Source organism: Bombina bombina, chromosome 2 (genome assembly GCF_027579735.1).
Source record: "Bombina bombina isolate aBomBom1 chromosome 2, aBomBom1.pri, whole genome shotgun sequence".
NCBI lineage: Eukaryota > Metazoa > Chordata > Amphibia > Anura > Bombinatoridae > Bombina > Bombina bombina.
The window spans coordinates 1,079,583,664-1,079,598,325 of record NC_069500.1 but is presented as its reverse complement, the minus strand read 5'-3'; the positions used below and the strand labels follow the sequence as shown (position 1 = coordinate 1,079,598,325).

At 36.5% G+C, this 14,662-nt stretch overlaps 1 protein-coding gene across 2 annotated transcripts in view; it reads right to left on the bottom strand.

Moving 5' to 3' along the window:
- Positions 1-14,662, bottom strand: part of HHIP (hedgehog interacting protein) — a 236,651-nt gene that overhangs the window by 185,933 nt on the left and 36,056 nt on the right. For both annotated transcript variants that reach the window (XM_053703703.1, XM_053703702.1), the window contains exon 3: positions 2,781-2,937. In XM_053703703.1, the coding sequence (XP_053559678.1) occupies positions 2,781-2,937 (157 nt within the window). The remainder of the gene's footprint in view (positions 1-2,780; positions 2,938-14,662) is intronic.

Below are 14,662 nucleotides of genomic sequence, written 5' to 3'. Positions count from 1 at the left end.
ATCCAGGCGGCATCTTCTATCTTCTTCCATCCGGAGCGGAGCATCTTGAAGACATCTGACGTTGAGCATCCTCTTCCATCTGACGGCGACTGAAGAATGAAGGTTCCTTTAAGTGACGTCATCAAAGATGGCGTCCCTTCAATTCCGATTGGCTGATAGAATCCTATCAGCCAATCGGAATTAAGGTAGGAAAAATCCTATTGGCTGATGCAATCAGCCAATAGGTTTGAAGTTCAATCCTATTGGCTGATCCAATCAGTCAATAGGATTGAGCTCGCATTCTATTGTAGCTAGGTTATGATAGGTAAGTATTTAGTTTTAAATAGGGATAATTTAATTAATTATAGTAAATTTATTTAGATGTATTTAAATTATATTTAAGTTAGGGGGGTGTTAGGGTTAGACTTAGGTTCAGGGGTTAATAAATTTATTATAGTGGCTGCGACGTTGGCGGCGGCAGATTAGGGGTTAATAAATTTAATATAGTTGCAGCGACATTGGGGGGGGCAGATTAGGGGTTAATAAATATAATGTAGGGTTCGGCGATGTTGGGGGCAGTAGATTAGGGGTTCATAGGGATAATGTAGGTGGCAGCGGTGTCCGGAGCGGTAGATTAGGGGGTACTAATATAATGTAGGTGGCGATGATGTTGGGGGCAGCAGATTAGGGGTTAATAAGTGTAAGATTAGGGGTGTTTAGACTCGGGGTTCATGTTAGGGTGTTAGGTGCAGACATAACTTTTATTTCCCCATAGGAAACAATGGGGCTGTGTTAGGAGCTGAATGCTGCTTTTTTGCAGGTGTTAGGTTTTTTTTCAGCCAGCTCAGCCCCATTGTTTCCTATGGGGAAATCGTGCACAAGCACGTTTAGCCAGCTCACCTCTCCCGTAAGCAGCGCTGGTATTACAGTGAGATGGGGAGCTAAATTTTTCTCAACGCTCACTTTTCTGAGGATAACGCCGGCTTGAAGAAAACTTGTAATACCAGCGTTGGCTTAAGTGAGCAGTGAGAAAAAAAGGCTTGTTAGCCCCGCACACCATTACCGACAAAAACTCGCAATCTAGCCGAAACTAACTAAATAGACAATAAAACCAACATTAGTCAGCAGTTTCAGAGATGAATGTTTAGCCGACAGTTTCACTCAGGAGCATGCTCAAAGCCAAAAATGAGACACCATATGAGAAATATTTCTCTTAACCGATGTCCCACTGGATGCCATTAAAGAGCTTTCCCTTACCTATATATACATGCATGCCTGCAGTTCATAGTACTTATAGTTCATCAGGGAAATGTAAGCACATAGGGTTATGCATCAATATAGAATCAGTTACTTTTACAGTCTATAAGTGAAACTTTTTGCAGATGTTTGACAGCAATATCAGAGAAAACAGACATTAAAGGGACACTTAACACCTCTTTTTTTGTGTACAAATTGTGTTTGCACCATGTTTCCCAGGGAAGCCAAGTGGAGTTGGGGGTCATGTAAAGGGCAGTACCCAGAAACCCTAATATTTGCCCTTGCCAGGGGAACTGTGGGCAGGAAAGCTACTGGTCATGTGACTTAAAACACATGAATAAAGACAGACATATGGATATAATCTGCAGTGGTGGGTGCCTTTTTGAGAGTGTGTGCCTAAACTGGGGATCATCTTCTAAGGAATTATCTTTCAGGCAGCATGGCAGTAGGTGAAACAATGTGTGTGTCACATCGTGTTCGATACCTCTGTCCTATAGGAGTAAAAGAAAGCTAGTGCTGCTATGAAGGATAATTTACCTGACAATGTATAAATAAAAAAACAAAAGAAAATAAATAAAGGTAGATATAGAGCAACAGAATTATTGGACTATCTAGACTAGCAAATAGGTCTGAAGCTAAACACAGCCTTGTTCAGGTGGTATTGGAACTACATTGCTAGATGAGGGTTAAGCACATAACTTTATTCAAGCAATAATAAAATCCTCTAGCACACTAGCAAATTTTATTAATGCTTTTTTTTGCAACTTAAAACAAGAGGCCATATTTTAAAGTTAGAGGTTTGAAGACAATGTACAGAAAATTGTAAAAACAAAGACTTAGGGGCCAAATTATCAAGCTCCAAATGTTTCCTGTTTCCTCACAAGCCTTCAGGCTCACCGGAAACAGCAGTTATGAAGCAGTGGTGTAAAGACCGCTGCTCCATAACTTGTCTGCTGTCTGCCGCAAATCTGCAGGGGGCGGCATTGCACAAACAGTTCACAGAACTGCTTGTGCAATGATAAATGCTGTCAGCGTATGCTGTCGGCACTTATTGATGGGCAGTGGACATGATACACTACATCGTATCATGTCCGCTCGCACTTTGATAAATTGAACCCTTAGCATCAGGTACATGCAATGCCCCTCCAGGAGAAGTGGTAGGGACAAATAAGGAGACCAAGGAAACATGAGACATATATAAGATGACACAGGGACTTAATTAAACTAAAGCTTTCTGGATAAATAAAATAAATTATTAATTTAAGAATTGTTTACACATTGAATGCATAAACAAAATATATGTAAATAAAACTGTTGCTGAGCGCTAGGATACGAAAGTGCATACTAGTAACTGAGAAAGCATGACAAGTATTTGAAATATTAAAAAGGCATTTGTTCCCAAGACATCACATAAACAGCAGATGAGCAAAACATCTGGAGGGCACAGCTGCTGAACATAAGGACAGACTGAGTTAATTCACTGTCAAAACCACAAGAAGATGTCAGTGTTTTTTTTAGATTAAAGAGCATTTATCTTTATGAACCTGCTGATCTCTTCCACTTTGTCGTATTCTTCCATCTGGTCCAAATAGTTAGATGCTGGGCCTCGCACTTGCTTTCTTGGAAAGTCTGGGAAGCACAGCCCGGTCTCTCTGATGCCGTGGTAAAAGCAAAACTCATCTGCTGTAGTTTGAAGTAAGCCTGTGAGAAATACATGGGAATGGGTATTCTCAGTCTGGCACATAATGAATAATTCCTGTATATCAATCACATCATAAACAAATATTAAAGAACATTGCAACAACTAACCCATTCATACATTGGACCACTTTTTAACTCAAGAATTTCAGTGAATGAAACAAAATTGTGACAGGGGGCTGCAACAATGAACTGAAATATTCAGTAATAATTCCTCTTAAAAGGACATTCTAATTCAAAAATTGCATGCTCTTATTGGGTAGAAGTTAGGGTTGCCAGCTGTGCTTCAAAAAAATACTGGACGACCTATAGGTGATTGGATATGGGACATAGCTGGGTTCACACAATGTCTCTACAAAAGCTCAACCTTGGGCCCTACTCTTGATCCACCCAGATATATTTTTCACAACTAAGCAGTCGTTGTATCCCCTTGATTGCCAGCAACACATGTACGTAGTAGTGATATGACCCCCTTGACTGCCAGAGGAAGTAAAATGCACAGTGTAACTTCTTTTTGAGCAATATTTCTAATGCATAAAGACCTAGAAGGCCTTTTAAATTTAGCTGACAGGGGTCTTTAAAAAATACTAGACATTTAAGTGTCCAGTATTTTTGTACAGATTTTACTGGACAGCCTGCTAAAATAATGGACTGTCCTGTTGAATACTAGACACCTGGCAACCCTAGGTAGAACATGTCAATTTTGCAACTGTGTTCTTTGCTTACAATGAATTTAATCCCCAAAAATGTCCCACTCAGGAGAAGCAATATACTTTAGCTCCCAAGCAGGAAATGGCTGGTGAACCTAATAGGAATGGCATAGGCCAGAAGCTACCAATCACCAGCCATATTATTCTAAGGAACTGTACTGTTTTTAATTTTTTGAATGAGACTTTAGCCATGGCCTTCTTTCTATTGTTGTAAATTGTGAAAACTGTTGATAAGTATCTACATTTAAGTATATAAAAATGTGTTATGTTTATAAGAGTAATGAAAACTATGCCTATGTGTTTAACACATTTGTGGAGGTTAAACACATAGGGGTTGATTTCAATCGTTTAGTAAATGTATCTGATTAAATTTCTACAGAAAATCACAATTAAAGTCTATGGGATTTCTTTGTAGATAAATTAATTCCTACTTTTATCTAAAGGTTTGGAATTTAACCAATATCTAGCAAAGGGGCATTGACATGCTCTAATGACTCTTTGCTTAAAACGGTTTTTGAACACTATAAATTGTTTAGTAATGTTTAGTAGAAAAACTTTGCAATATAATTTCGTTATTTATTTTGTCACATTTTTTGTAATTTAACTCTAAAAACTCTGGACTTTCCAAGTCCTGAAAAAAGTGGGAGAGCAGATTGAAAACTTACACTGTTATATTCCATAAATTAATTGGATACATATTTTAGTGACAAATTTATAGCTGTTTCTGATTGGCCTCAGCAGAGAAGGAAACCGTGCTTACAAGAAGGTGGTGCCCATTTCTTTATTAACAATAACATTTTGGGGTATATTTATCAAGCTCCAAGCTCCGTATGGAGCTTGAAGCCCCATGTTTCTGGTGAGCCTTCAGGCTCAGCGGACAGATATTGCCAGAAATCAACCTGATCAAATACGATTGGGTTGATTGACACCCCCTGCTAGCGGCCAATGATAAATGCCGAGAGCGTATACACTCCATATCCTTACTATATAAAATACTACTGCAACCACTAGAGAAATATAATATAGACTCTAGCAGGAAAGTCGTCCATTACTGTGGAGGAACGAACTTCAAATAAAATAATTTTAAATAGTCTCCAATTAGTTAGAGGAGCGACTCTGGCCTCTGGCTATCACAAAGCTTTTATGTAGGGCATATATAACCCCAAACATTTTACAGAAATGAAGAAAAGATATTGACAATGTCTGACCGAAATGTATATTCCACCAATCCAGACTTCACACACTTCTTCAGAAGTTGACCCCATGTCAGACGTTTTGGGGCTCTGGTAGAATACTAGTTAAAAGTAATGAACCTAAACATTCCCTTAGGTGATGGAGAAGTTCATTTACTTATTATACCCAAAACAGTACGACTTGCAAAACATTAACTACTTAATGTAATCCTTATAGCTAGGAAACTGGGCTTCTCAAAAGGTATCAACTTTAGGAGAATTAAAGGATAATTTGATTTACCAACTAACTCAAGAAAAATTAGACACTACCCCCCCCCCCCATAAGAGCTAAAAAAATGATAAATAAATGGGAACTTTTTATTCTTTCTTTGCCTTAGAGACTCAAGAGCAGATTATCCACCGAGAAACACAGACTATATACTAGAGAAGCAATTTACAGGGCAATCGACATTCAACTATTAGAACAAATGACCTGACGACTAGGTGAGATAATGAGCATTATCTTTAATGAAGGATCTTGAGAAAGGGGAAAGCGGGCATCATCAGCATTTATTTATACATGAATGTTCACAATACTTATATACATTCATATATTTCAATAACTTTTCATCAGGAGGTTATTCGTTAAGGTTTAATTATTTTTGGTTTAAGATGTTATTTATTAATTCTGAAAAACAGATGAAAAATAGTGAATTGACTTTATTATCGGGTCATAATCATCTACAAGGGTTAACTTCTATGTCAACATGTGAAAAATGTATATTTAGCTCTTGTAATATCATGACCTGCTGCAAATAATTTTGTATGTTTTCTCTTGGAAAGCTTCTATAAATAAAGATTTTACAAAAAAAATAAAAAATAAAAGTTTACTAATCTTTGTATTTAAAGTGATGGTAAACAATATGTAATCTCGTATATCTATGCACTATAACAGTATTATATACATTCCAACCGCCCAAATAATAATTATTTTAGTTGCAAGTATAACTTTATAATTTGATTAGAACTTATCAACCTGACTTTTTTTTCGAACTCTAACTCCACCCACTCTGTAAGTTTCCCCTTCAAACAAGTGACGTCTCTATCAATACCGCCCCCTATATACATCACTATAATTGCGCGCTCCCGTTAATTGTAATAACAATACGCATGCAAATTCCGTCATGGGCAGTATTACAGTAAACATTCATTCAATCACTATTTGTTAAGGCTATTACGCATGCGCATCTATAACTGTTAACACGCACAAAGTGACATTGGATTTTACTAGCTGTTGCGCAACTACACGCATGTGCTATAGGACATCACATTGACTAAAGCGAGCCAGTTGGGCGGAGATTCGATTAGATAGTAGAAAGCCGATTAAAAAAAACAAACAAATTATTAGGTGAATAGGTTATATTAGAAGATTGACACACGGCTGGATTACAGTCGGAGAATATAATAGTTGACGGTAAGTTAGAGAGAAATCAAAGGCGCCAGTGTATTTATTTAATACAAAAAATTTTTCTAGAAAAGAGTTTAAAAGGTCAGTTTACCAACCCTTTAAGTCAACAAAATTAATTCAGATTTGACTAGTTTGAATAAAAAATACACAAACCAACATATAGGCAGCACTATAGAAGTGATTATTATTGAACAATAAAAACATTTTAGATTCTAAATGGAAAAATCCATGAATGTTTTAAGAAGCAGTATCTAAAACCATATGATTAGGTTTTTTATTTTTTATTTTATTGTTACAACCTTGTGAGAGTGTGTGCAGATGTAGTCTGTAAATAACATGAGCTATTGCATGAAATCTGTTTTTCTTCTTTAGTACTAATCTTTAACTGTGATATTTGCCTTTTAGGAGAACAGTGATGTACTACAAAAAAAAATATCCATTTTCTTTTAGCCAATGACAATAAAGCAGATTATCCCTATTGGACTTGTCTTTGGCATTGTCATCTCTCAGAATAAGACTTGGACCGATGTACAAAAACACGCTTTCCCCATTCTGAGGCTTGTCATAGTTTCTTTTTTTCTTCCTCTGCAGAGCAGCATGGCTCTGTCCAGTGCTAAAGTTATGCTTTCATCTGGTTATCTTTCAAAACAGCTTGGGTGGTCACAGAGAGCACTTGACATCTTGATGCACTTCAGCAATTTTACATATACACAGCCTTTGTAGAAAAATAAATTTGTCATTCGTCACCACATATGGGGAGTGAGGTTCCAGCAGCTCGGGCTCCTGTGTTCCTCCATCCTTAAAGGGACAGTACACTGTAAAATTGTTTTTATATTAATGCATTTTCAATGACTTGTTATACCAGTGGCAGAGTATAAAATGTATGAGAAATTGCATTTTCAGGTAATTTTTTCTATATGAAGTAGCTGGTTTTGTGCTTTTAAACCACAGCCTATTACAATGGGTTGAGCTTCAGGTAATATCAGATCTCATTATGTTATCACTTTTATGTACACAGATTTGCTTCCTTATCTTATATTTGTATATAAAAACCAAAGCTCAATACTTCGAGAGAACAATGGAAAATTATTATTTTATTACTTAACTATAATGCCCCCCACTGAGAGTGTAATCTCTTCTGCTGACTGTGTTTACTTAAGCTTGTCAATAGAATATACTCCAGTATAGAAACTTTCAGTATAGGTTTGGATACCACATGCTAAATAAGCTATTTCAAATGCCAAAATAGCGGTAAAGGAGCTACTTGTAAACAATTTGAAACACTCCAGCAGATACAATTAATCATTGGTAACAATTTAAAGGGGAGAAAATGTTTGGGTGAACTGTCCCTTTAACCCTTTCAACAATAGAGATAACTATGCACCATAGGAGTTTTCATAATTGAAAAAGATTAAAATATAAAAGATTTAAATATGTATAAAATAAAATATTTCACATTTATACTTTATACCAAGGCTAAATGGCTAAAATAAACAAATCTTTAGCAAAATTGTTAGCTGTACTACACAAAAATTCTGGAAGACTATTGGATGATCCTGGGAATACAATATGTGTGGCTGTGATTGGGTCTAGAAGAGATCCTATAGGTATGAATATCCTGTCAAACATATTTTAACATAGGACCTCAGATATGATCGTAATGCTTACAACCTCTCTGGTCTCCCCACCTGCCGCCTAGCTACTTTACAATCCATATTGAATGCCTCTGCCAGACTCATCTTCCTTACACGTCGCTCTTCATCTGCTGCGCCTCTCTGCCAATCCCTTCACTGGCTTCCTCTTGCCTCTAGGATCAAACACAAAACTCTCACTCTGACATACAAAGCCCTCAACTGCACTGCTCCCCCCTACATCTCAGACCTTATCTCCAGATACTCTCCCTCCCGTCCCCTTCGCTCTGCTCATGACCTCCTACTCTCCTCCTCTCTTGTCACCTCATCACACTCCCGTTTACAGGACTTCTCCAGACTGGCTCCCATCTTATGGAACTCTCTGCCTCGCTCCACAAGACTCTCTTCTAGTTTTAAAAGCTTCAAGTGCTCCCTAAAGACTCTACTGTTCAGGGACGCATACAACCTACGCTAACCTTTCCTAATACCAGTTCCTCTCCTCCACTGCAATCCCCTGAATCCTCTTAGCATGTAAGCCTAATAGTCCAGCTGTTTGTAGATCACCTTCTTAAGAGCTGGCTACAACAGTGCAACTATTGGCAGGGCCCTCTACCATATAATTGTTTTGTTGTACTCCCCCTTTGTTTATAGCGCTGCGGAATCTGTTGGCGCTCTACAAATAACTGATAATAATAATAATAATAACCTCTGTGAGTTATATGCCCATTTTGGAGCTCAGATTAGACCATCTAGGAACTCAATTGAGACCCCATTGCCTGCAACCCCTGTTAGTTATTTGTACATACAGGCCACTACACAAAACCCAAACAGATCAATGTCCTTTTTGTTTAGGCAGATAATATTTTAGTTTGTAAAACCAACACATTTATATATATTTATATATACATACATACATACATACACACACATATACACACACACACACACACACACACACATATATATATATATATATATATATATATACATACATACATACATACATACATACACACACACACACATATATATATATATATATATTTGGCTAATTGAGAAAGGAGAGGGGCAGTAGTTCTTTTAGTTTAGGTTTTAGATTAACCGACCCTGTTCTAAAGACAAACTATGCAATGCAGATACCACACTATGTCGCTAGTGCAGTTTAACAACATCAAGGCCCCTATTTATCAACCTGTCAACTTACTTGCATCGCTGCCGCTGACCTGAATACGTTCTCCAAGGTTACCAAAAAAGCTGTCAAAAAGCCGCATACCAAGTACGGGGAGATGAGCAGCGGACTGTTGTTAACTAACAGTCATCGATCTCGTTGGTCTTCGGCTTTTTCACAGCTTTATTGGTATACTGTCACTAAACACCCACACTATACTAAACTGTTTAACCCCTATCCCCCCGCTCCCGGACCCTGTCGCAACTAAATAAAGTTATTAACCCTAAACCACCGCTCCCAGAGCCCACCACCACCTACATTATGTTATTAACCCCTAATCTGCCCCCCTACACTGCCGCCACCTACATAATACTTATTAACCCCTAATCTGCCGTCCCCAACGTCGCCGCCACTATATTAAATGTATTAATCCCTAAACCTAAGTCTAACCCTAACACCCCCTAACTTAAATCTAATTTAAATAAATATAAATAAAATTACTATCATTAACTACATTATTCCTATTTAAAACTAAATACTTACCTGTAAAAAAAAAAACCTAAGCTAGCTACAATATAACTAATAGTTACATTGTAGCCATCTTAGGGTTTATTTTTATTTTACAGGCAAGTTTGTATTTATTTTAACTAGGTAGAATAGTTACTAAATAGTTATTAACTATTTAATAACTACCTAGCTAAAATAAAGACAAAAGTACCTGTAAAATAAAACCTAACCTAAGTTACAATAACACCTAACACTACACTACAATTAAATACAATTAAATAAATTACATACAATTAACTAAATTATATATAATTATCTAAAGTACAAAAAAACAAACACTAAATTACAGAAAATAATAAACAAATTACAGAAATTTAAACTAATTACACCTAATCTAATAGCCCTATCAAAATAAAAAAGACCCCCAAAAATAAAAAAAAACCTAGCCTAATCTAAACTACCAATATCCCTTAAAAGGGCCTTTTGCGGGGCATTGCCCCAAAGTAATCAGCTCTTTTACCTGTAAAAAAAATACAAATAACCCCCCCAACAGTAAAACCCACCACCCACACAAACAACCCCCCCCAAAAAAATCCTAACTAAAAAAACCGAAGCTCCCCATTGCCCTGAAAAGGGCATTTGGATGGGCATTGCCCTTAAAAGGGCAGTTAGCTCTTTTGCGGCCCAAAGCCCTAACCTAAAAATAAAACCCACCCAATACATCCTTAAAAAAAACTAACACTAACCCCTTGAAGATCGACTTACCGGGAGATGTCTTCATCCAAGCCGGACAGAAGTGGTCCTCCAGACGGGCAGAAGTCTTCATCCAAGCCGGGCAGAAGTGGTCCTCCAGACGGCAGAAGTCTTCATCCAGATGGCATCTTCTATCTTCATCCTTCTGGCATGGAGAGGGTCCATCTTCAAGACATCCAACGCAGAGCATCCTCTTCGACCTATGACTACCCGACGAATGAAGGTTCCTTTAAGTGTAGTGTTAGGTGTTATTGTAACTTAGGTTAGGTTTTATTTTACAGGTACTTTTGTATTTATTTTATCTAGGTAGTTATTAAATAGTTAATAACTATTTAATAACTATTGTACCTGTAAAATAAAAATAAACCCTAAGATGGATACAATGTATCTATAAGTTATATTGTAGCTAGCTTATGGTTTATTTTACAGGTAAGTATTTAGTTTTAAATAGGAATAATGTAGTTAAAGGGACAGTCTAGTCCAAAATAAAATTTCATGATTCAGATAGAGAATGTGATTTTAGTCAATTTTCCAATTTACTTTTATCACCAATTTTGCTTTGTTCTCTTGGTATTCTTAGTTGAAAGCTAAACCTAGGAGGTTCATCTGCTAATTTCTAAGCCCTTGAAGGCCGCCTCTTCTCTCAGGGCATTTTGACAGTTTTTCACCACTAGAGGTTGTTAGTTCATGTGTGTCATATAGATAACACTGTGCTCACACACATGGAGTTCCAGTGAGCCAGCTCTGATTGGCTAAAATGGATGTCTGTCAAAAAAACTGAAATAAGGGGGCAGTTTGCAGAGGCTTAGATACAAGGTAATCACAGAGCTAAAAAGTGTATTTATATAACTGTGTTGGTTATGCAAAACTGGGGAATGGGTAATAAAGGGAGTATCTATCTTTTTAAACAATAACAATTCTGGTGTAGACTGTCCCTTTAATGATAGTAATTTTATTTATATTTATTTAAATTAGATCTAAGTTAGGGGGTGTTAGGGTTAGACTTAGGTTTATGGGTTAATAAATTTAATATAGTGGATGGCAGCTTAGGGGTTAATAAGTATAATGTAGGTGGCGGCGGTGTAGGGGGGGGCAGATTAGGGGTTAATAACATTATGTAGGTGGCGGCTGTTTTGGGGATGGCAGCTTAGGAGTTAATAAGTATAATGTAGGTGGCGGTGGTGTCAGGGGTGGCAGATTAGGGGTGTTTAGACTCAGAGTATATGTTAGGGTGTAAGGTGTAAACATAACTTTATTCTCCCATAGGCATCAATGGGATATCGGGCAGCAGCGAACATGAGCTTTCGCTGCTTTCAGACTCCCATTGATTCCTATAGCATCTGCCGCCTCCAGGGCAGCGGATTGAAAACCAGGTACGCAGGGCCGGAATAGTGCCGAGCGTACCTGGTAGACATTTATTAACTAGCAAAAGTAGTCAGATAGTGCCGAATTTGCATTCGGAACATCTGTAATGACGTATGCATAGATCTGTGTCGGACTGAGACTGGCGGATCGTATGTTAGTCACAAAATTCTACTTTTGCCGGTCTGTAGGGTTTGATAAATAAGGGGAATCAGGCTTGCCACAATTACGCTGCGGAATTCCAGCGTATTTTCGGTTGACGGCTTGATAAATAGGCCCCCAAGGCTTTGATGGTGTGGACATTTGCTTTATGGAATACAATGTGTGAGAAGATCTCGTTTTGGAACTATAAGAAAATCAAACAGTGTCAGGGTGAGAGTTTGCCAATAATGTTATTTTTTTTTAAATAAGAAAATAAAAGTAAGCATAAGAGAATTAAAAAATATCTTTGGGAAGAGATTATAGACCACACTTATAACTAAATAATTACTGAGGCTTGCAATCTTCTTAACCCTTTAATTGCAGGAAGATCTTTAACATATTGCTTCAATATGATGAAGATCCCTCTGGCACTGACGGAATCTGAATGTTATGTTTAAAAGATCCTTTAGCTGATTACACAATTTTTTAAAGAAGGACTGGGCTATTATTTTGTCTTTGATCTTAGTTGCGCTAAAACCATGAAGCAATCTCTAATCCCTTCAAAGTTAGTCAAAACTGCCTTGCTCCAGGGTGGTGTGTGGCCATTTATTGCACAACAAGGGTTAATTTAACCTTGTAGAACATCCAGAAATGCCTTCTTTAAAAGCAGAAAAATGCACATTTTGCTAAAATATTACAAAATGTTTTTGAACATCTGCAGGTCTGTGTAAGCTAGTAGGGTTGCACTGAAATGGAACGTCATCTACCACTTTTTGGGCCAGATTACAAGTGGCGCTTGAAATACGTTTTTTGTTTGCATGTTAACTACGCTCAAAGTAAAAATGTATCGGTCAGGTTCTCGCACATATTACAAGCTGAAAGTAAAAAGTTAGTGTGCATCAATCTTTCACTTGTGCGTTAACTTCTTACTTCAGGACTTCGGATACCTTGACTATGCTAACTTCTTCTCCCCATAGAATTCTACAAGGTGTACTGTTTAAAAAAAATGATAACAACAACGTTTTATATCAACTGCACTAAACCCGAAGTGAGTTAGCAAAACTTTACATTCAAATGTTCTTCACATAGAAGAAAATGTTATTTATATAATATACTGTGTATATATATATATATATATATATATATATATATATATATATATATATATATATATACCTATATTATTTATCTGTATGAATATATATAGATATATATTGTATGTATATATATATATATATATATATTATATATATATATATATATATATATATATATATATATATATATATATATATATATATATATATATAAAATAAAAAGAACATTTTTGTCTAAGTGAATAACATAATGAATGTAAAGTATTTTGCATGTTTCAACATATTTGACTGGGGAAAGCTCAAATGTGTGTGTGTGTGTATATATATATATATATATATATATATATATATATATATATATATATATATATATATATGTATATGATATAAACTACCTGTATAGATGAGTACACAAAAAATGTGTATCCACTAATACAGAAAAAAACTGCGCACACTTTTAATAATACCAAACACTAATGATAATATAACTCACCAGTGGCTTGCAGAACTCTCTATGGATGATTATTGGTCATTAATTGTACTGGTCAAATACTACCATTAATTTACCTTTGTTATGCTAACATGAAATATATCATATACAATTTATAATACCATATAAAACATATAATATATAATACAATATTAATGTAATGAAGAAATAAAAATGCTATATAATAAAATGCAATGATTTGCAATCCGATAAAATAGAATGTAGTGCTATGCAATACAATCAATCAAAAGTAATGAGATATGGCCTCAAATTGAAATAACATATAAATATAATACAATAGTAATATAAGAATAAATACAAAGGAGTCTAATCCTTTTGCAGTGTGAGAGTCCCCAAATATTTTTGCTCGTTGAAGTGTTAGATGCAGATCATCAAACAATTATTACTCAAGGTTCGAGTTGAGTGCAGAGGTACAGCTGTAGAGAAAGATAAGCGCCCAAAAACACCTCTCATAGTGCAGATCAATTTTAATCAAATATGATAAACATATAAAAAAGACCTCCCCTGAGGTAATCCCTACTCACAATATGAGCCCTCAATCATATGAGGAAAGGAAGGACTAGTAGATAAATAAGCGTCCCCACTGTGTCTACAAGAAAAAACGTCCTGGTGTGAAAAGGTTCTTCTTGAAAGTCTCAAGTTGCCAGGTTTCTGTATTGCAGACCGGAGGCACCACATGTAGCCAAATATAGTGTAGCAGATGGCTCAAATACAGCAACAATGTATCCAAACAAAACGCTGAAACAACCACGACCAGCGTGGAGTACTGGGCAGCATATGTGTAGCAAGTGACGTAAGGTGGGCGTGGCCTTACGCATTTCACAGAACTTGTCAGCTTCGTCAAGCCTCTGCATATATATATATATATATATATATACATACATACATACATACACTCACCAGCCACTTTATTAGGCACACCTTGCTAATACTGGGTTGGACCCCCTTTTAACTTCAGAACTTAATTCTTTGTGGCATAGATTCATCAAGGTGTTGGAAACATTCCTCATAGATTTTGGTCCATATTGACATGATAGCATCACGCAGTTGCTGCAGATTTGTCGGCTGTACATCCATGATGTGATCCTCATCATTCCACCACATCCCAAAGGTGCTCTATTGGATTGAGATCTGGTGACTGTGGAGGCCAGTGGAGTACAGTGAACTAATTGTCATGTTCAAGAAATCAGTTTGAGATGATTTGAGCT